The sequence below is a fragment of the Rhinoderma darwinii genome, chromosome 8 (genome assembly GCF_050947455.1).
Source record: "Rhinoderma darwinii isolate aRhiDar2 chromosome 8, aRhiDar2.hap1, whole genome shotgun sequence".
Classification (NCBI taxonomy): domain Eukaryota; kingdom Metazoa; phylum Chordata; class Amphibia; order Anura; family Rhinodermatidae; genus Rhinoderma; species Rhinoderma darwinii.
Window position 1 is genome coordinate 63,245,407 of NC_134694.1, and position 21,759 is coordinate 63,267,165.

At 41.8% G+C, this 21,759-nt stretch overlaps 1 protein-coding gene across 2 annotated transcripts in view; it reads right to left on the reverse strand.

Moving 5' to 3' along the window:
- Window positions 1–1,419: 1,419 nt before the first annotated feature.
- TEX11 (testis expressed 11) overlaps window positions 1,420–21,759 on the reverse strand; it is a 963,534-nt gene continuing 943,194 nt past the window's right edge. For both annotated transcript variants that reach the window (XM_075835681.1, XM_075835680.1), the window contains one exon: window positions 1,420–1,575. In XM_075835681.1, coding sequence (XP_075691796.1) covers window positions 1,498–1,575 — 78 coding nt within the window. In that variant the 3' untranslated portion in view covers window positions 1,420–1,497. The remainder of the gene's footprint in view (window positions 1,576–21,759) is intronic.

The following is a 21,759-nucleotide window of genomic DNA, read 5'->3' on the forward strand; positions in this document are numbered from 1 at the left end:
TTTACCATAAATGAAGCCAGAGAAACACGCCATACGCCTTTTCCTGGCAGTTATTTTGGTTATTTATGCCACTGCATCGGCTTTTCTCGATCCTGGCTGTTTAACCCCTTTAGATGCAATGGTCAATAGCCACTGCAGCATCTATTAGGGCTTCCCTCTATCACCCTATCATCACCCCCGTGATGCTAATGGGCGATGAGGATTGTTTCCATGGCAGCCGTGGTCCTAGCAAAGGCCCACAGGTCTACCATCGGTGAATGCCTATTATGACCTATTAGGATTCGTTTTACGCTGACAGGCACAACACACTGCAAGTGATCAAACTATCGCGTAATGAAGTCACAGAGAGGGACTAAAATAAAATAAAAAAATTCCCCTTACTAAATCGCATAATGAAAAAAAAAAAAACGAAAAAGTCTACACATAATTAGGATTGCTGCGTCCATAATGACCTGGACTATAAAACTCTTAAGTTATTTAATTGGCACTGTGAATGCCATAGAAAATCTAATAGAACGTGCCAGAGTTGCTGCTTTCGGTTCATCATGCCTTCCAAAAAATGTAATAAAAGCGATAAAAAAGTCATGAGTACCCTAAAATGGTACCAATAGAAACGAAGAGGAAGCCCTCAAACAGTTACGTTGGTAGAGAAAAAAAAAGTTAAATAAAGTGTTTTTATCGTGCAAAAGTGGTAAAACATAAATTTGACAATCGCCGTAATCGTAATGACCTGCAGAATAAAGTGTTGTTTTTTTCTTTTATGCCACATAGCGGAATTTTCTTTTCTATTACCCCCCCCCAAAACAAAGCTCCTAAAAGCTAATGAATAAATTATATGGACCCCAAAATTGTGCCATTAAAAAATACAACTTGTTCCACATAAAAGAAGGCCTCACTTGGATATGTCTATGGAAAAATAAAGTTATGGCTTTTGAAATGCGACTATCCACAAATTGAAAAAACAAGCGCCCCATCAAAAAGGCTTTAAATAGACTGGTCACTAAACGGTTACAGTGTGGCTAGAGAAATATGACGCAGTTATTGAACAATGTTAGGTTGAGATACAAATAGTTCCCAGTCACAGTTGTGCATGAAAAAGTGTTGTAAAACGGTTTTGTTTATCAGTTGCACAAAGTATGACTTGAAAGGCACCACCTTTTTCTGAATTTGCAGGTGTCCAAAAGTACCAACAGGCTTTATAAATATACTGAATACCATTCTTTTTAATGTAATAATGTCAGAAAACTGTCGTAATTGCGTTGATAAATATGACCCAATAGTGAAATAAAATGTGTGATAGAAAGAAAGAAGTAAACTGCCCGGTCACTCACAATCGAAAAATAGTTGTTGTATTTGTAAGCAATTATTTTTCAGTGTACAATATTTTTGAAAAACTCAAACTTTTTTTATTGACACAGCGAATTCAAATTTAACTACGCATTGCAAAACTGATGAGAAAAAGAAATAATTTTTTTTAACTGCAACTGAATCGTTAGACTATAGAAGTCTATCCTTGGACAAACCTTCTTTTCCTCTTCTACTTTTGTCCTCAATGTCACTGTAGATGCCAGTCATCTAAATATGCAAAAATAAGTGACTGATATAAATCTTTGAAATAAAAAGCATAGTTAGAGAGACATATTTATACTCACACACTGATTTATATACATGGGTGCACACATGTTCATCCTATGGACGCAGATACAATTAAGTACAGGGCGACTGGTTCTGAATCCCGCTTCTGCACGATTCTGCGAAGGGGCTGTCATTTTAACAATCATTACTCTCGATATTTATGGCCACAGGTCATGTCATAAATGTCCAATAGATGCGGGTCCCAAAGATGGGACCTGCATCTATCTCTAGAATGGGGTCCCCTTAACCCTTGTCCTACCTTCTCCCACCATCGCTGCGTATTGGCCAGTGAGTCATGAGATGGCCAGGAGTACTGAAACAGCTGTTTAAGTAACTCGCATGGGAGTGAATAGGAGTTATTAAAACAACTTCCGATTTCCGGAAACAGCGTAGCTCACTGTGCTACGCGGTTTCTGTAACTCCCATTCACTTCTAAGGGAGTCCCAGAAACAACGTATAGAGCAAAACGCCCTTGGCTTTGTCTGGTCACCTTGCAACTCAGTGGACAAGGACCAGTGATAGTGAGGCAAGGTAGGGCGGGACCATGCAGATTATTAGTCCCCGAATGCATAGTTTTACATTTAGTAATATTTGATCTCATTTGTCAAGTGGATGCCAAAACACTCAGTGGGTCTGGGTTAGCTTGTAAATTATAGACATCTTCAATAGATTGTATTTGTAATGACGGGGGTAGGGAAACGTACAAGTGAGCCCTAATCTACCCGCCACTCTGTCCCTGCCTACTTGCAACGACCCGCCCTAGGCGACGGGGTACAACTGGGCGGCGGTCCCTACGCTCAGTAAGTGCACGAGACAAACAGACAAGGAAACACAAAGCAAAGGGAAAGGGGTGGTGAACGAGCCGAGTCAAACCAGGAGTGCACGAGGTACCAAACGCAGAGCAGGAGAGTAGTCAGTAAGCCAGGGTCAGTATGGAGCAGGATCAAATAGTTAGAAGCTGTAGCTGGGCCAGGAAACCAAACGAGAAGAATCACAAGCAAAGGAGGAACAGGAAAGGCAGGTATAAATAGACAGAGGGCGGGAGCTAGCTCCGTCTGGCCAGGCTGCGATAGGTTCTCACACTCCTAAGCCTGCCATCCTGAGTGGTGGAAGATGGAGTCAGTCTCAGAGACATAGACTCAGGTGCAGACTGATTACCTATGGGCGTATACACAGAAGTTGTGCCTGGCAGATCCTTTACAGTATTATACTACATGGCTTGCTGTTATCAAAGACAGAAACAGTGTTATTCCATGTTCTATAAAGCATAATGGCCCTAGAGATAAAACCTTAGGCTACGCCATTTAGAACAGGAAACCAAAAAAAAAACAAATAAAAAAAAAAGTTTACCCAGTACTTGAACAATAAAAAAAATCTTTGTTTATTCAAAATTCACTAAAAGTATGCGGCAAACAAATAGTGAATAGAGAGATCTAATACACGCGTATGAGAGGAACAGAGTGGGCGAGTAGATTATTGTCAACATTAGAATGGCAACATCTTCAGCGAATAACAATGTGATTTGGCTTGAAAGGCCCCAGGAGGAGGTTGGCCTTTTCCTGTCATGTGGTGCAGATTGTGGTAGGGGTAACAGAATGGGCAAATGGGGATTAGTAAAGCCAGGGGGTGGGGGTCGCTGGGATTATATTGAAAAACATGTTATTGTCAACCGTGTACCAGCTGTTAACCTATGCTGTAATATATACATGAGATGCATGAAAAGCTGCTGTATACTGTACCACTAATGCTTAAAGAGGCTCTGTCACCAGATTTTGAAACCCCTATCTGCTATTGCAGCAGATAGGCGCTGCAATGTAGATTACAGTAACGTTTTTATTTTTAAAAAACGAGCATTTTTGGCCAAGTTATGACCATTTTTGTATTTATGCAAATGAGGCTTGCAAAAGTACAACTGGGCGTGTTGAAAAGTAAAAGTACAACTGGGCGTGTATTATGTGCGTACATCGGGGCGTGTTTACTACTTTTACTAGCTGGGCGTTGTGTATAGAAGTATCATCCACTTCTCTTCACAACGCCCAGCTTCTGGCAGTGCAGATCTGTGACGTCACTCACAGGTCCTGCATCGTGTCGGCACCAGAGGCTACAGTTGATTCTGCAGCAGCATCAGCGTTTGCAGGTAAGTCGATGTAGCTACTTACCTGCAAACGCTGATGCTGCTGCAGAATCATCTGTAGCCTCTGGTGCCGATGTGGCCGACACGATGCAGGACCTGTGAGTGACGTCACAGATCTGCACTGCCAGAAGCTGGGCGTTCTGAAGAGAAGTGGATGATACTTCTCATCAGAACGCCCAGCTAGTAAAAGTAGTAAACACGCCCCGATGTACGTACATAATACACGCCCAGTTGTACTTTTACTTTTCAACACGCCCAGTTGTACTTTTGCAAGCCTCATTTGCATAAATACAAAAATGGTCATAACTTGGCCAAAAATGCTCGTTTTTAAAAAATAAAAACGTTACTGTAATCTACATTGCAGCGCCTATCTGCTGCAATAGCAGATAGGGGTTGCAAAATCTGGTGAGAGAGCCTCTTTAATATGGGACACTATATAGAAGTACTCTGCAACCTGTGGTTTGCCAGCTGTTTAGAAACTTCAACTCCAAGCACGCCCTGACAGCCACAGGTTGTAGAGCACTGTTAGAGAGACATAGGCTTTATTATATGTCAATTGAGCTGCATGTAATAACATACTGGATGTGTGATATACAGAGTACGATATCATTTTCTGAGATAATTGGTGCAATTACGGGCAGCTGTGAAATTAGGTACTGTCCAGGACAATAATTAAATTAATTTACTTTCTTATACCAGTGTAGTTGCTATTGTCTAAAAAAATAAATAAAAAAAATGGTATAGCCCACAGATTAGTTCATAGAAATGTATCCATAGGATAACTGAATGGACTAAAGATGGCTGAAGTCATGTGACCCATACCATGTGACCCCTGGCATTCAGATAACACTGTCCAGTATATAACTGATGAATACTAGGTTATGAAGGAGCAAAAATTATAAAGTACTTCTACATACAACATCTCATTATGTCTGTCAGGAGCAGCTTTTACATTCTTCTCACTGTCTCCTCTGTGCGTTGTTTTATTTATTTTTTTTACAGTTAAAGAGGCTCTGTCACCAGATTTTGCAACCCCTATCTGCTATTGCAGCAGATAGGCGCTGCAATGTAGATTACAGTAACGTTTTTATTTTTAAAAAACGAGCATTTTTGGCCAAGTTATGACCATTTTTGTAGTTATGCAAATGAGGCTTGCAAAAGTCCAAGTGGGTGTGTTTAAAAGTAAAAGTCCAAGTGGGCGTGTATTATGTGCGTACATCGGGGCGTTTTTAATACTTTTACTAGCTGGGCGTTCTGATGAGAAGTATCATCCACTTCTCTTCAGAACGCCCAGCTTCTGCCAGATCACGCACCATCGGCACCAGAGGCTACAGTTCATTCTGCAGCAGCATCAGCGTTTGCAGGTAAGTAGCTGCATCGACTTACCTGCTAACGCCGATGCTGCTGCAGAATCAACTGAAGCCTCTGGTGCCGATGTGTCCTCGCTCGTCTGACACGATGCAGGACCTGTGAGTGACGTCACAGCGTGATCTGGCAGAAGCTGGGCGTTCTGAAGAGAAGTGGATGATACTTCTCATCAGAACGCCCAGCTAGTAAAAGTATTAAAAACGCCCCGATGTACGCACATAATACACGCCCACTTGGACTTTTACTTTTAAACACACCCACTTGGACTTTTGCAAGCCTCATTTGCATAACTACAAAAATGGTCATAACTTGGCCAAAAATGCTCGTTTTTTAAAAATAAAAACGTTACTGTAATCTACATTGCAGCGCCTATCTGCTGCAATAGCAGATAGGGGTTGCAAAATCTGGTGACAGAGCCTCTTTAAATGGTAAGTAAACTTTCAGAAAACGTCTGGCATGTCATATTGACATGTCAGAAGTTTTAAACAGTGGGAGTCCGAGCACGGAGACCCCCACTAATCGCTAAAACGATGCACTGAGCCGCTTCTGTTACTGATCGGCTTTTCTTGGAAAGCCGAGCAATTGGTGCACGGGCTCAATAGAAAGCCTATGAGCCAGTACACCAACTGCTTGGCTTTCCGAGAAAAGCCAAACAGAAACTAAGGTGCTCACCCGAGCGCTTCTGCCATTTCATTTTAGCGTTTGGTGGGGGTCTCACTGCTCATTCTACAAAGAAGTAAAAAAAATAAATAAGAACTGGACAGCCCCTTTAATAATTTGGAGCCTTCTGAATGTGTTAGTACAATCCTGCAGTTTAGGGTATGTTCACACGGCTTATTTTCGGCCGTTTTTCAAGCCGCAAATGGACGAAAAATGGCCCAAAAACTCGGAAGCAGAACGCCTCCAAACATCTGCCCATGGATTTCAATGGGAAAAAGGGCGTTCTGTTCCAGCGGGCCGTTTATTTATGCGGCCGCTTTGAAAAACGGACGCGTAAAAAAAACGGACGCGAAAAATGTCTTGGGACATTTTTGGAGCAGTTTTTCACAGACTATTGAAAACAGCTCCAAAAACGGCCTTAAAAAATGCAGCGAAAATCGCGAGTGGCTTAAGAAAGTCTGAAAATCAGGAGCTGTTTTCCCATGAAAACAGCTCTGTATTTTCAGAAGTTTTTGATTAAGCGTGTGAACATGCCCTGAGGGCTTATTTAGACGACCGTGTAATATGTCCGTGCAACGCGCGTGATTTTCACACGTGTCGTATGGACCTATGTTAGTCTATGCGGCCGTGCCGACAGTCCGTGATTTTTGCGCAGCGTGAGTCCGTTGCGTAAAACTCACGACATGTCCTATATTTCTGCGTTGTTCGCGCATCACGCACCCATTGAAGTCAATGGGTGCGTGAAAATCACGCGCACCACACCGAAGCACTTCCGTGGGACGAGCGTGATTCGCGCAACAGCTGTCAAACTATGAATGTAAACTGAAAAGCACCACGTGCTTTTCTGTTTACAAACATCCAAACGGAGTGTCATAATGATGGCGGCTGCGTGAAAATCACGCAGCCGCGCATCATACGGGGCTTACACACGGAGCTATTAAGTGTCTTTTGCGCACGCAAAACGGCCCGTTTTTTGCGTGCGCAAAACACACACGCTCGTGTAAATCCGCCCTGAGAGTGAGTGATTCGGACAATAACCTTATATTCTGGATTGGCTATTCATGTGACTGCAGCATTTATTCATTATGTTCACTTCCAATGTTCCATTAAAAGGATCTTTCCCTTGATGGGATATGTAAAATGTTTGACCATTGATGAGAGTGTCAGTCCCCTGTACCTGGCGGAAAAAAGCCAGCACATGTATGGTCATTGAATTGAAATTACAAAGTAGTCTGACCGTGCTCACTTGCTAGAAATAGGCACTCCTGTTTTTGGTTTGAAGTTTCAGCAGTCTAACCCACCCATCTCCAGAATAAGACAATGATTTAATATCCTGTTCATCTATATCATTCCTACTAAGCAATTAATTATACATGCGATCGTAATGCTTTTCAACATTTTCAGCTGATTGTGGCCTAAATAATATGATAAGTGATAAACATCTGAGTGTCCTGTAGCAGAAAGAAAATGGTGGACTACAGGTAAATGCCTTCTTTTTAGCTAATATAAGGCATATCATGCCTAATAATTATTTAACATAATTCAGCAAAACAATAGCACAGTAACATTAAGTAGAATTGAATAGAAAATGCACTCTTCTTGGTTTAAGTGGAAGGCCATAGCTTTATTGGTACAATACATAGAAAAACATCCTGCCCAGCTACCCTGGGCAGCAACCGTCCTGGTATGACCAAGTGCTGTTATACAGTGGACATGTGTTCATTCAACGGCTTAAACGGCTTGCTAGGCAAACCAAAAACCCGCCACAATGGGCGTCGTGTATGCCTACATGGTGCCTTGAAATACGTGGAAGAAAAAAAAAAAAGGGAAGGAGGACAAGTGGCGCTCCTCTAAGGTAATACTGTTTAGAAATGGAATCAAGAGAAGTAGAAAGTGAGCTGGGTTACTCACCTAGTTTCGTTGTGCAGGTATAGGCACAAGACTACTGCTTTGCATAGATGATGATGATGAACTTTCTTTAGGTGCCGGCTGCCACCAAGCTGGTGTCCCACGGGTGAAATCCACTTTGCTTGGGGAGAAGGAATCAAGAAGTAGGGAGAAAAAGCGCAGCATTCGGGACACGGCACCTGGCAGATAAGTAATCAATAGATGTATATGGTTATAATATTGATATCTTATTGTCAAAACACTACGCGTTTCAGGACTGGACAGGTCCCTTCCTCAGGCTTATAGAACGATACACAAAAATAAACATCCTTTTATACACACAAAAAAGACCGGGAAAAACAAGGAAACGTTTTCCTCGGATGACAATTATACTTCATTATGAAAAAGAAGGGAGGAGTGAGGATTTCCCAATTAGCTGACGTCAACTGTGGAAAATCAGCAATATGTAGTGATAGCCCTCTCTATGATGATAAAGGTTGGCTGCATGCATATTGTGAATCAATCATTTACCATTTCTATCTCATTATTATACTGACATTATGTTAACTACTACTATATAAAAAAAATTACTATATGTATTCCCTGTTGCTCCTCCCTTTTTTTAAGATTTATAAAAAAAACAAAAAGTTCGGAGATATATAGATGCAATTCTGCTTCATTAAAAATCAATAAATAAGATGCAAATAAGCATATTCCGTTAAAAATATCCATACAGAAACTAAATCTTATCTTTTAAAAAAAACAAAAAAAACAAAAACTTTCCACACTCGATTATTAGAGTTTAAAGGAAGGTCGGGTTTTACCGCTTATTTTAAAAGAAATATATATAAAAATATATAAATAATCACTTGTACAGAGGATTCAAATATTGATGTATATATGGTATTGATATGAAAAAAATATTTTTCATTAGTTTCCTGTAATTAAAAATGATAGGTATCATTATCAGTGATGTTTTCACCACTCGAAATTAAGAATAAGGGGATGTGTTAAAAAATGTATCATCAGTAGATATATAATTATTTCCTCACCCCTAATTTAGCTACATTATTATACAAACCAATGGCGATTAGTTTAACCAAAAACAAAGGACTGCATTGATCTTATACTGATGCATATTTTGGATTTAGCGTGATAGAATTTAGTTGGTATTTTCAAGGGTCTCATTAAAGAGGCTCTGTCACCACATTATAAATGGCCTATCTTGTATGTCGTGTTTTTTATTTCGAAAAACTATCATTTTTGACGGAGTTATGACCTATTTTAGCTTTATGCTAATGAGTTTCTTAATGGACAACTGGGCGTGTTTTACTTTTTGACCAAGTGGGCGTTGTGGAGAGAAGTGTATGACGCTGACCAATCAGTGACCAATCAGCGACATACACTTCTCCCCATTCATTTACACAGCACATAGCGATATAGCTATATCGCTATGTGCAGCCACATAAACACACTATAATGTTACTCAAGTTTCCTAACAACGAATATACATTACCTCCTTTCAGGACGTGATGTCTATTCAGAATGCTGACATTTCTTTAGTGTCTGTGTGATCTTTACAGCAAGGCAAGCGTAATCTCGTATTAAATGACAGGTTATATCGTAATCTCGCGAGATTACGCTTGCCTTGCTGTAAATATCACAAAGACGCTACACAAGTGTAAGGATTCTGAATAGACATCACGTCCTGGCTGGAGGTAATGTATATTCACTGTCAGGACACTTGAGTAACGTTATAGTGTGTTTATGTGGCTGCACATAGTGATGTAATAAGAACACTATATGCTGTGTAAATGAATGGGGAGAAGTGTATGACGCGGATTGGTCACTGATTGGTCGGCGTCATACACTTCTCTCCACAACGCCCACTTGGTCAAAAAGTAAAAAAACACGCTCAGTTGTCCATTAAGAAACTCATTAGCATAAAGCTAAAATTGGTCATAACTCCGTCAAAATTGATCGTTTTTCTAAATAAAAAACACTGCTGTAATCTACATTACAGCGCTGATCACATTATGTACACGATAGGGCATTTATAATGTGGTGACAGAACCTCTTTAAGCCCATCAGGGGAGAGACTGATATTTGAATATCCAAAAGGATTCTCTATTTTTTAATGATGAGAATCTATTGTTAGCATCCATGGGGATTTGCTCAAATGGTGTTATTTTGACCTCAAAACATCCCCCGTGATGTTGGTGTAAATGTCTGGAGACACTATGTTTTAGAAAGTGATTATTTGTGTTCGACATGTGCTTGTTAATCCTAGTTCTCAGCATTTGTTTTGTCCTTCCTATATAGTGTAGTCCACAGTCACATTCAAGGAGGTACACTACAAAACTAGAACAATTCAAAAATAGTTTGATCGGGAATGTCTCCCCCATTATATTTCATTTCGATGTCAATTGCGGTGTTTAATATTATCACAGCATTGGCACCTAGCAATGTTACACCTATATGATCCCGTTATTTTGAGAATGAAACTAATCCCTGTTTCTTCTTTTAAAATTTTATCCCTCAACCTACTGGGGGCGACAATATTTTAGTTGTTCTTACCCCTACGGTATGTGAAACTTGGTTTGCTGTGTAAAATTTATTTTAAACACTGGATCATTTGTTAAAATTCCCCAGTGTTTGGTCAAAATATTTCATAGAGTCTTGTGTCCGCTGTTGAAATCCGTGATGTAATTGTATTTTCTTTTATTATTTGATCGTGCGGCCTTATCTTTTCGCTTATGTAATAAATGTTTTTGTGATATCTGTATTGATTTTTGATAGGCTGATTGAACCAACTGTCGGGGGTAATTGTTCTCCAGGAACCTTTTTTTGAGACTATTGGCCTGTTGCCGAAAAACATTCAGGGAACTACAGTTTTTCTTAATCCATTTGAACTGATTATTTGGGATATTTGTAAGCCACAGTTTATAATGTGCACTAAAAAAATGTATATAACTCTTAACATCAACGTTTTTGAAATGAGTTTTACTGCTGATTCTATTGTTTTCAATCATTAGTGTACGGTCTAAATAGTCTATTGTGGTGTCAGACATGTTCAATGTGAATCCAATCATTGGTATTCAGAAAGGTGACAAATCCTAACACCTCTTCCTCATTTACATTCCGCAGAAAAAATAGGTTGTCTATATAACTCTTATAATATAGGATCTTATCAATGTATGTAGTGTTCGTGTGAATGAAGGCTTCCTCAAAATGTCCCATGAAAATATTTGCATAACTAGGTGCGAAACGGCTTTCCATCGCAGTCCCTCTTATCGGTCTGTAGATTTTCTTTTGGAACGAAAATATGTTGTGTCAAAATGAAATCAATTGCTTAGGTTAAAAATTCTATTTGGGAGGGTTCCATGCTCCCTACATTGGATTGTATGTTGTGTACAGCTTCTATTCCCTTGGAGTGGGGAATATTAGAATATAGGGACGCGACATCCAAAGTGAGAAATTTGCATCCATCAGGGATCGATATTAATTCTAGTTCCCTGAGTAGTTGCGTGGAATCTAGGAGATATTATGGTAGGGATGTAACGTACGGTTGTAAATGGAGATCAAGAAAGTAGGAAAGATTCGAGGTGAAGGAATTGATCCCGGAGATAATGGGACATCTTGGGGGATTCTGAAGGTCTTTATGTATTTTAGGGAGATGGTAAAAAAAATGGTAGTTGTGGTTCTTGGATAAGTATGAAACCCCTTTCCTTTTTGTTTACAAATTCCTTTTCAAATGCCTTTTCGATTATTTAATTTAATTATTTTTTGGTAAGCTGAACTGGGAATGATCTGATAGTAATTGGGATCGGATAGAATGCGGTTAGCCTCCTTGATACATATGGGCCTATCCTGTATAAGCACCCCCTCCCTTGTTTGCAGCCCTAATCACTATTTCCTTATTATCTGTAAGGTTCACTAGTGCATTGGTTTCAGCGCTGATTAAATTCCCTCTAGTTTTATTGATGGTGGTTTGGACTTATTACCTATTTCTCTAAATTCATTAGATATCGAGGATGAAAAAGTTTCAAGATGATGTCCCCTACTATGTGTGGGATAGAATTTGGATTTGGGCTTGACATTGACATGCTGGTGCCTATCTACAGGATTGTATTCTCCATCAGTCGTTTCTTTGTTGCCCTCTAATATAAAATGCCTCTCCAGTGTCAGTCTCCTTATAAAGTTATTTAGGTCTAAAAATAGTCTAAAATCCTTTGATACAATCCGGACAATTAAAGATTGACCCAGGGCTATTAGTCACTGAATTAGTTTGAGAAATAGGCAGGTCTTCATGAATAGTGAAGAGAGAGTCCTCAAATGCGGAGGGTGCCTCAATGGGATCAAGCGTGACAACAGCGGGTGTCATTTCCCTGAGCGTTGATGCAATCAATGCAGAGGGGGAAGAGAGGTTGTGGGTCTGATCAACAAAGGTCTGGTTTGTTTGGATACTAGTGTCCATTTGTTCTTTATTTGGTATTCCTTCATCCTCCTTTGGTTTACTAATGTTACCTTGTGTTGTAGTAAAAGTTTGTATGTTGTGGTCAACCTGGGCACTGGTGACCATATGTTCCTTATTTGCTATTTCCCCATTCCCCTTTGGTTCAATAGGCATGGTGTTAGATTGTGTTGTAATCCTGGGGTCTGTAGTGGAATTTTTGGTAAGCTGCACTGGGAATGATCTGATAGTAATTGGGATCGGATAGAATGCGGTTAGCCTCCTTGATACATATGGGCCTATCCTGTATAACCACCCCCCTCCCTTGTTTGCAGCCCTAATCACTATTTTCTTATTATCTGTAAGGTTCACTAGTGCATTGGTTTCAGCCCTGATTAAATTCCCTCTAGTTTTATTGATGGTGGTTTGGACTTATTACCTATTTCTCTAAATTCATTAGAGTGGAGGACTTCCCAAAAGGGAGATGGCATTGTCCCCATCAAAGTTGTTGTTGTGTCCAGTGCTATGTCTATTGAAAAAAGTTCTTCCTCCTCGAAATTCAGGGTGTTCTATTTCATTAACATTGAGCCTATGGTCTTTATTAGCAGTTTTCCGCACTATTCCTCTATAGGTTTTTTTAGGGTCATTATTTATTTCTTGTTTTGGCACATTCTGTAGCACCATATTTGTCTCCAATGTATTTGTTGGATTTCTTTTCTCTGGTTTCCCTCTCTACTTTTAAAAGCCTATGGGTGACGGCTCTATTCAATGAAAGAAAATTTAGGTGTGAACTGAATCCCTTTAATTCAGTGATTGTGGCATTGATGACTGTATGTAAATGATTGCTGAGCATATTCCTTTTATCTATGAAACATTCAGTCATTCCTTTGGAATAGGAGAGCATATATATATATATATATATATATATATATATATATATATATATAAAAACCAACAAAATCATTCGGAAAAGCACTTAAAAACGCCATTTCCAGTCCCTTAGGAATCACATTTTCTTTCAAGTATATCGAAGGAAAATTTCATCTAAATTATGGAAAATCTCTTCTTCTGTGATCCTGAAGTTTTAAAAATAAATCCGTCATAGTTTTAGTAAAAACAGGTCCTGGGGACTCACTGTTCGGAGTTCCTTCCATATGTCCATGTCTTTGATCGCGAGTATTTCGGTCAATGAGCTGCGATCTCAGGTAGAGTCTGTCTGTGAAATAATCCATAACGTCCATTGATGCTTGTCTAGTCCTTGGGTTCGCCTTCCTCCTCTAGGGACCACTTGTGCACAGTGGAGACCCTTCTGAGTTATTGGAGTCAGCACCTCCTGTCGAAATTCTACCCTGTACGCTCATCCTGTATCCCAGTTGCTTGAAATATGTGGAAGTAAAACCGGACCTTCCTTTAAACTATCATAATAGAGTGTGGAAAGTTTTTTTGTTTTTTAAAAGATCAGATTCTGGTTATGTATGGATATTTTTAACTAAATATGCTAATTTGAATCTTATTTATTGATTTTTAATGAAGCAGAATTGCATCTATATATCTCCGATCTTTTTTGCGGTTCTTTATATATCTTACAAAAAGAGAGGAGCAACATGGAATACATATAGTAATTTTTTATATAGCAGTTAACATAATGTCAGTAATAATGAGATAGAAATGGTAAATAATTGATTCACAATATGCATGCAGCCAACCTCTATCATCATAGAGAGGGCTATCACTACACCTAGCTGACGTCAACTGTCATTGTGGAAAATCAGCAAATTGGGAAATCCTCACGCCTCCTTTCTTTTTCATAATGAAGTATAACTGTCATCCGAGGAAAACGTTTCCTTGTTTTTCCCAGTCTTTTTTGCGTCTATAAAAGGATCTTTCTTTTTGTGTATCGTATAAGCATGAGGAAGGGACGTGTCCGGTCCTGAAACATGAAGTGTTTTGACAATAAAGTATCAATATTATAACCATATACATCTATTGAACACTTACCTACCAGGCGCAGTGTACCAAATGTTGCACTTTTTCTCCCTACTACTTGATACACGGTGTCTTGGCCCCCACCCAAAAGATAGAGTGCCTTTTCAATCCCATCCTGAAAACCCAGCTGAAAAGTATCCTGACTGATAGGGTTAACATGAACTCCATCCTGGGACAGCATGTCCCTATGGCGAACCATCAATCCTCCCATTCTCCTCACATAATGGGATACTCGTAGATTCAATACCCATCTAGTCCACTCGATAGCGGCCAGTTTGTGTTCACCGCACCATGCCAAGCGTGGAACCACCTCAGACCATACCAGTACCATCTTCTGAAAAAACTAGGCAATCTGTCCAAATCGGTGTTCATGAGTGAGAGGAGTTCAGCCAATTTCACCACACACAGATAATTTCCTCCGACCTGACACCACCTTTCTGTACTTGACCATTTCTGTCAAAACTCTTGACCATCTCATGCTTCTGATGCCCCTCCAACAAACATCCACTTTGTCAAAACCCAGATGCGACCCACCAGGACAGATTGCAGCCCTCTGTGCAGGCCAGTAAATGTATGAGTGCCCGTTCATACGGCCAGTACGTGAAAGATAACAAGGAGAAGAAAAACACAGAAGAAAACAACATGCAGTCAGAACAACAGGCAATGCAAGCAATTACATTACAAGATCGGGGCGTATATAACTGTGAATACTTTGCGACTGCCATCGACCCAAAAGCATAATATCAGGTTCCAACAAACTCAGCGCATCCGCCATTGTAGTCACCCCTATGCGGAATGAATGAGTCCCGGATTCCCTCAAGTTCAAACCCAATGAAGCTAGACAATATTTGAAGAGCGATTCAAATTGAAACTTGGACAAAGGCGATCCAATAGAGTGAAGCAAGAAAAAAAAGAGGAAAATGCAGAACCATTAAGTCTGCACCGCACGTATTCACACACAGTGGCTACCGGTAGACCGCCGTTCCCAAAGCATTTAGTGACAACCAAGTATCCCTGCCCAAAATGGCACTGTGGGCATCAGTTTGTCAATGCGTAAGGCACCAAAACAGGCCAAAGCAAAAGACGTCCCCAACAACAAAGTCTCAACATCCGAACCACAAACTATCGGACACCTGAAAATGATCACCCAACAATTTTAAAGGCACTGGGCGTCTGCGATCCACTCAAGTCACTTCCTTCCTCCAGCCCTTTACAGCCAAAAGTTGTTTAGTAACATACAAGAAACCGTTCAGCTTGAGCATGAAAAGCCACTCCAGACAAATGCCTGGAGGCCAAGGCAGCAGACACACACAAGTTCCTAAGAAAAGCTAAATAGTCCAGGACCACCATGGCATTAACCGCATGGGAAGAAGGGTAACAACCGCCAGTCACTGATAACCATTCAGAGCAAGCTTTACCATCTCCACTGACCTCTCAACCAAACTTATAAGTTGGCCTCGACAAGACCCATCAAGTCGACTGGGTACGGATAACCCACCTACAGGGCAGACGAATGAAGCTCCCGAAAAATTATGAACCTGGAAGGGAGACAAAAGCATAAGCAACGCCATTATTCCCACCTGGAACTTTCTTAGCCCTAAACACATTCAACTTTAAACCGTGTAACACCAAATGTCTAACAAGCACTAGAACCAGCACAGAACTTGAAGACAGACTTTTCAAAATGTGAACCACCGACAATTTGTTGATCCTGAACAAAATCCTGTGATTAGGCATATCAGAACCCCACAACTCGACAGCCACCATGATCAGGAACCATTCCAACAACGTCAAATTCTTAGTGACACCAAGCTTATGCCAATGTCTTGGCCAAGCACCACTACTCCATCGTGCCCCAAAAACAGCACCAAAACCAAAAGCGCCCGCAGCATCTGTGAACAACTCCAAATTGTTGCTGAACCGCTCAGCTGCGAGACACATGGTCCTACTGTTCTAACTTGGAATAAAACTGTGCCACACAAGCAAGTCAGCTTTTAATGGCCGAGTGATCTGAATGAAATGATAAGGAGAAACCACACCCATCGTGGCCAATGACAATCTCTAGCAAAAAACATGCCCCATGCGTATCACCCTGCAAACAAAAGCTAACAGACCCAACAGAGACTGCTGCTGGCGAAGCGTGCATTTTCTCGCCACGACAAACTGATAAAGCAAGGCTGACAATCAGTCAATTTTATCCCCAGGCAAATGGAATGCCATGGAAACTGTATCGAACTCAATGCCAAGCAAAGACAAGCACATAGTGGAACCTTCAGTCTTTTCTGAAGACAACGGTACCCCGATAGAAAACATCAAGAAATGGAAAAATTCCAATAGAACATTACAAACCGGAGATCTGGCTGGATAAACAAAAAGGTATTGTAATAAAGAGGCAAAATCTGACTCGAAACGCAACAGCCACTCTAAGAAAATTCTAAACAATTCAAAAAATGAACATGAAATAGAACACCCCATGGAGAGGCACATATCCACGTAATAAGAGCCATCAAGCATGCAACCCAACAAATAAAAGCACGCCGGGTGAACAGACAGCAACCGAAAAGCCGACTCTGTCAGATTTTGCCAACAATGCACCCCTGCCCGCCCGCCGTACCAGAGATACCGTCTTATCAAAAGATACATAAGACACTGCAGACTCATCCTTTGAAATTCCATCATTCACTGAGTCTGCCTTTGGTAAGTACAAATGGTGAATTAAATAGAACTTACCTTCTTCCCTCTTAGGTATGAGACCCAAGGGGGAAACCCGCAAATTGCCATAATGAGGACAACAAAGTGACAGGCCATCCGGCCCAAACTGACCTCCTTCAGCAATTTTGACCTAGCTACATCAAAGTTACTACCAATGGAACGTAAGTTTTCCGACAACAAAAAAACACCTGGCACGTAGGGAATAAAAAAATCCAACAGTGTAACCTTCACAGAGCATTTCTGCTTCCTGGCTCCTAGTGTAAAGATCGAGCTACAGTCGCATCGCGGCGACGTTTACCGGTGTTCTCTGCTCTACCTGGAGAACCCACTCGGGCAGGCTGCTTTTACATTTAAAAGCAGCGTATTGCCGAATGCACTGCCCCGCAGACCAAACACTCGTGTTGGAATTTACTTTTAGCGTTATATTGCCAGCATGCCCCAGTTGGTTTATTGGCCGCAGCACCTGGTGACCCACCCGGCATAAAAGGGATGCGCAAGGAACACTGACATAATGAGTTGTATCCAGAAGTTGGCGGCCTTTGTTGTCCAGCCTAAGGACGGGCTCAAGGCCAAGCGACGTCTAAACTCTTCATCATAGCGCCACCGGACCGCACCACAGCTTAGAGGGAATGTTTTGCGAATGTAAAAAAAAATTCAAGCAACTTACTTATTTTTATTTTAGTTTTTTTTGTGTATTTTATTGTTCTTCCACAAAGTGGAAAGTATTAAAAATTAAATAATAATTTGACATATTTTCCTATGTTGGCCACCAGAGTGAGAACTTCCAAGAATTACAGCAAGGTGAATCAGGCAAAGCAACTAGACTTACAACTGCTGTAAATGTGGGAGGGAGACTCACACCCCCTCCCTGTTTTTGGCTACAAGCCGAGAAAAGGTGTCTTCAAATTGCTAATCATTGTCCAGCTCCCATTTTTGAAGAGATTGTACAATGCAGCCGGCAGAAGCTAAAGAACGCACCACAAGACTTCCGGTTCCGGCGCTGACATGTGAGGAGGGAGAAAGGAGCTCTCCAGATCTACGGGACATAAAAATCGACTAAGATATCCAGCTAACACGTGAAAAAAGTTACAAAGGTCAGCACTGACCTAGCAAGCTGCAACCGACACATACGGGAGAAACCGGAGAGAACAGACACCTCCCGCGCTTATCGGCAGATTTTAGCGCAGGAAACAGGGAGCGGAGCCGGCCAGAAGACACGGGACCAAGACAAGTTATAATCCGCACAGCACCGGATCGGCAGGGCACAGAAACCTGACTGAAGCAGGTAGCAGGTACCGGGGTCTTCCCATACTTACCGCTAACGCGGTCTGGTTAGTTTTGGCGCCAAATACCGGAGCGAGATAGAGGAGGGGAAGAGGCGCCATCTTGCCGCGGCTCACAGCCCTAAACAACGCGCTGTCTGAGTCACAGACAGGTTGGGCACTGCTGACGTTAACCCCGACACATATAACAGGCAAGCACGAGCGGTCCCGATATAGACAGCTTTATAGACGGTGTTATCAGCGCACTTACCGGAGGTTGCGGGTGACGGAGAAGAGGAGCAGAGCACTTCGGAGGACACGGGGAGAAGGCGGAGTGACGCACGCACACCACCGAAATTGCACGGATTGACCAGGTACCGCGGATGCTCAGAACAGACTGCAAAAGCGGATAGACCGTCTTTGAAGACAGACGCCTGTAACAGGGCATTGTGAGTGAGGGAGCGCCATTTTACTACAGCGCGCTCAGACCACGTGTTGACAACAGCACATTCGCCAGCGGCACGCATAACCTGTCATAGTCAGGAATCGACCCAAGAAACAGGGGCCGCGCAACGGGTGCAAATAAAAATGCCACCGGTCACCAGAAAAGACAAGCAGGCAGCAAGTAAGCCATCCTCAGACCAGGAAGAGACAATGTCAGATGAGGAAGGTGGGGAGGAGACCTCGAGTTCGATGAAAATTGATTACAGAAAACTGGCCATGGAGGTAGCCAAGCGTATAACACCCGACATACAAGACACACTGGCCAATACCATATCAACCTCACTGAAGGCACTGCAAAGCGAGGTATCACAACAGGGCATACGTCTAGATGAAGTAGAGCAAAGAATATCCCTGTTAGAAGATGAAGCAGCAGACACGCATGGCGCACTTCAGGAGCTATTGGCCGAAAAACAAAAGATGTTATCCAAAATAGATGACCTGGAGAACAGATCGAGACGGAACAACGTGTGAATAGTGGGAATACCAGAATCAGTACCAGCCACGCAACTAAAGCGCATCTGTGAATATGATCTGCCAAAGATGCTGAATATGGAGGGGCCATGTAAAGTTGAAAGAGCGCATAGAGTAGGTCCAGACAGACAGACTCTGCCGCAACACCAAGGCGCACTAAAGAGAGCGCGACAAGTCATAGTACGCTATCTTGATTATGCTGACAAGGAAGCGCTGCTGCGCATGTACAAAACCAGACGGGGCCCGACGAAATTAAACGGCATCACAGTCATGTTATTTAGTGATTACTCCGCGGAAGTTTCAAAGAAATGAAAGCTATTCAGCAAAATCTGCACAGCGTTCCACAAGCGGGGACTTAAGTTCCAATTGCTATACCCGGCGATTTTAAAGGTAACAACTCCAAGTGGCACCCTACAAGTTTATACAGACCACCAGGAAACGGAGGCAGTGTACAAAGATTTATTCAGGGAAACAGTGTCTACAGCAGCAGATGGAGAATTCTCGGGAGGAAGCGCGCAGCAGAACGTGACACACCCGAAGGGACAGCCACCCAAGGAAAAGAGACTGCCACAGACTCCACGACACGGCTAGTGTACACCCAGAATCAAATGCCAGTCGACTCCTCGGCAGACGAGAGTCGTGAGTACCACCGTCGAGTGAAATTGGAACTTATTCATGTATTCACGTGTCTAATATTTTACATATGTAACAAAGGAAGTTACTTGGTGATGGCATTGGGGCCTAGTTTAAAACAGTTTAAAACAAGAAAGATAAGCACAAATACATTGACAGCTGAGATATTGTTAAAACATGTTAAATGTGTTATGCTGACGGGATGTTATCTGTAAGTAGAGGAGAGTAAGTCACATGGCAGAAAAAAGAGAAGTCCTGAGGAAATATGAGAGGGAAAATGGGGGCTCTCCGAGGGAGTCGGGGAGAGTTAATGTGTTCTCACATAGTGGGGATCAATGGTTGATTGGTAGTCGTATTAGCCCTAGTTCGAGGGGGCTGAACCGCACAGACATTAGATTCCCAATTTATTCCTTATTAATACACAACATCCTATATATGATGCAGAAGCATAGCCAGTCTCCACTAACGAGTAACTTAATTTCTCTTTATGAGAGCAGTGACATGGAATGTCAAGGGACTCCTGTCCCCACACAAAAGGTCAATGGTCCTGCGTCACCTTGGCAAACTGAAGGCTGACCTGGCTTTGCTTCAAGAAACTCACCTGGAAGAAAAAGATTTTTTTAGAATGCGTAAATTTTGGGTGGGAAATGTTTATGGTTCCCCAGCTATTCAAAAAAAAAAAATGGAGTGATAATTTTAATAAGCAAAAATCTTGCCTTCACTTTACACTCAAAATATGTGGACACAGAGGGACCATTAATGCACATCCTGCTAGACACACAATGGGGGGAAGTTAGTATATATAATGTATATGCGCCCAATACAAATAATCGAACTTACTTTCAGAACCTCCAGATTACACTCCTAGCTGACACATGTGCAATGAAGCTGGTAGGGGGAGACTTTAACTCAGTACAATATGCAGATGAAGATAGGAAGAGAGATGCACAGGCACCGACACTGGCTACAGATGGCATATTGCCTGAATTTTCAAAAACCACACAACTAACTGATAGCTGGAGATACAGCCATCCGGATGACAGGGAATACACTTATTTCTCACCATATCACAAATCCTGGTCGAGATTAGACTACATTTATTTAAGCCAACATATGTTACAACGAGTAGAACAGGTAGACATCACAGACATGATCATATCTGATCATGCGCCAGTACGGTTGGTGTTGGCGGATACACACCCCAGGGGGGAGTTTACTCAGTGGAGATTTCCGGCAAATTTAGCAGAAGATGAAGATTTTCAAGCACGGATAAAGGGATGGTGGTTAGAATATGCTATAGACAATGCAGAACATGCGGCTGATCAGGCCCTGTACTGGGAGACGGCTAAGGCGGTCTTGAGAGGGAGGCTCATATCGTACGTAACGTTTAAGAAAAAACAGATCCAACAAAAATACAGAGAGTGTAGTGATAACCTTAGAACAGCGTATTCTTCTTTCCTTGCTGACCCGTCGACAGATAAAAAACACAAATGGGTGGATGCGAGGAAACACTTCGAGTCATGGTTGGATAAAAGGGAGAAGTTTGGGAGATCACTCTATGAGGCCAAACTTTTTCGTTTTGGCAACAAGGCGGGAAAACTGTTGGCGGGATTGGCTAGGGGATTTCGGCCGCCTACACATATAACCAAACTAAGAGATCACAAGGGCTGTGTACAAACGGAACCCAAAAAGATGAATGACATTTTTCAGGCTTTCTATCAGCAGCTGTACGAGACCACATTGGTACCGGGCGATGTGCGGGGTGACCGATTTCTGGCAGATATCACCTTACCTACCTTAGACCAGGGGCAATTAGAAGACTTGAACGCACGAATAACACTGGTAGAGTTACAGCTAGCCATAAAGTCATTAGCAAATGGGAAGACGCCGGGACCTGATGGTTACCCGGCGGAATTCTATAAAATGCTACAGGAACAAATAACGCCGACGTTATTAGCATATTTTAATTCTCTATTGGAGGGTGGGAACATTCCTGATGCAGCAAATACAGCATACATCAAGGTGCTACCAAAAAATGGGAAAGATCTGTCACT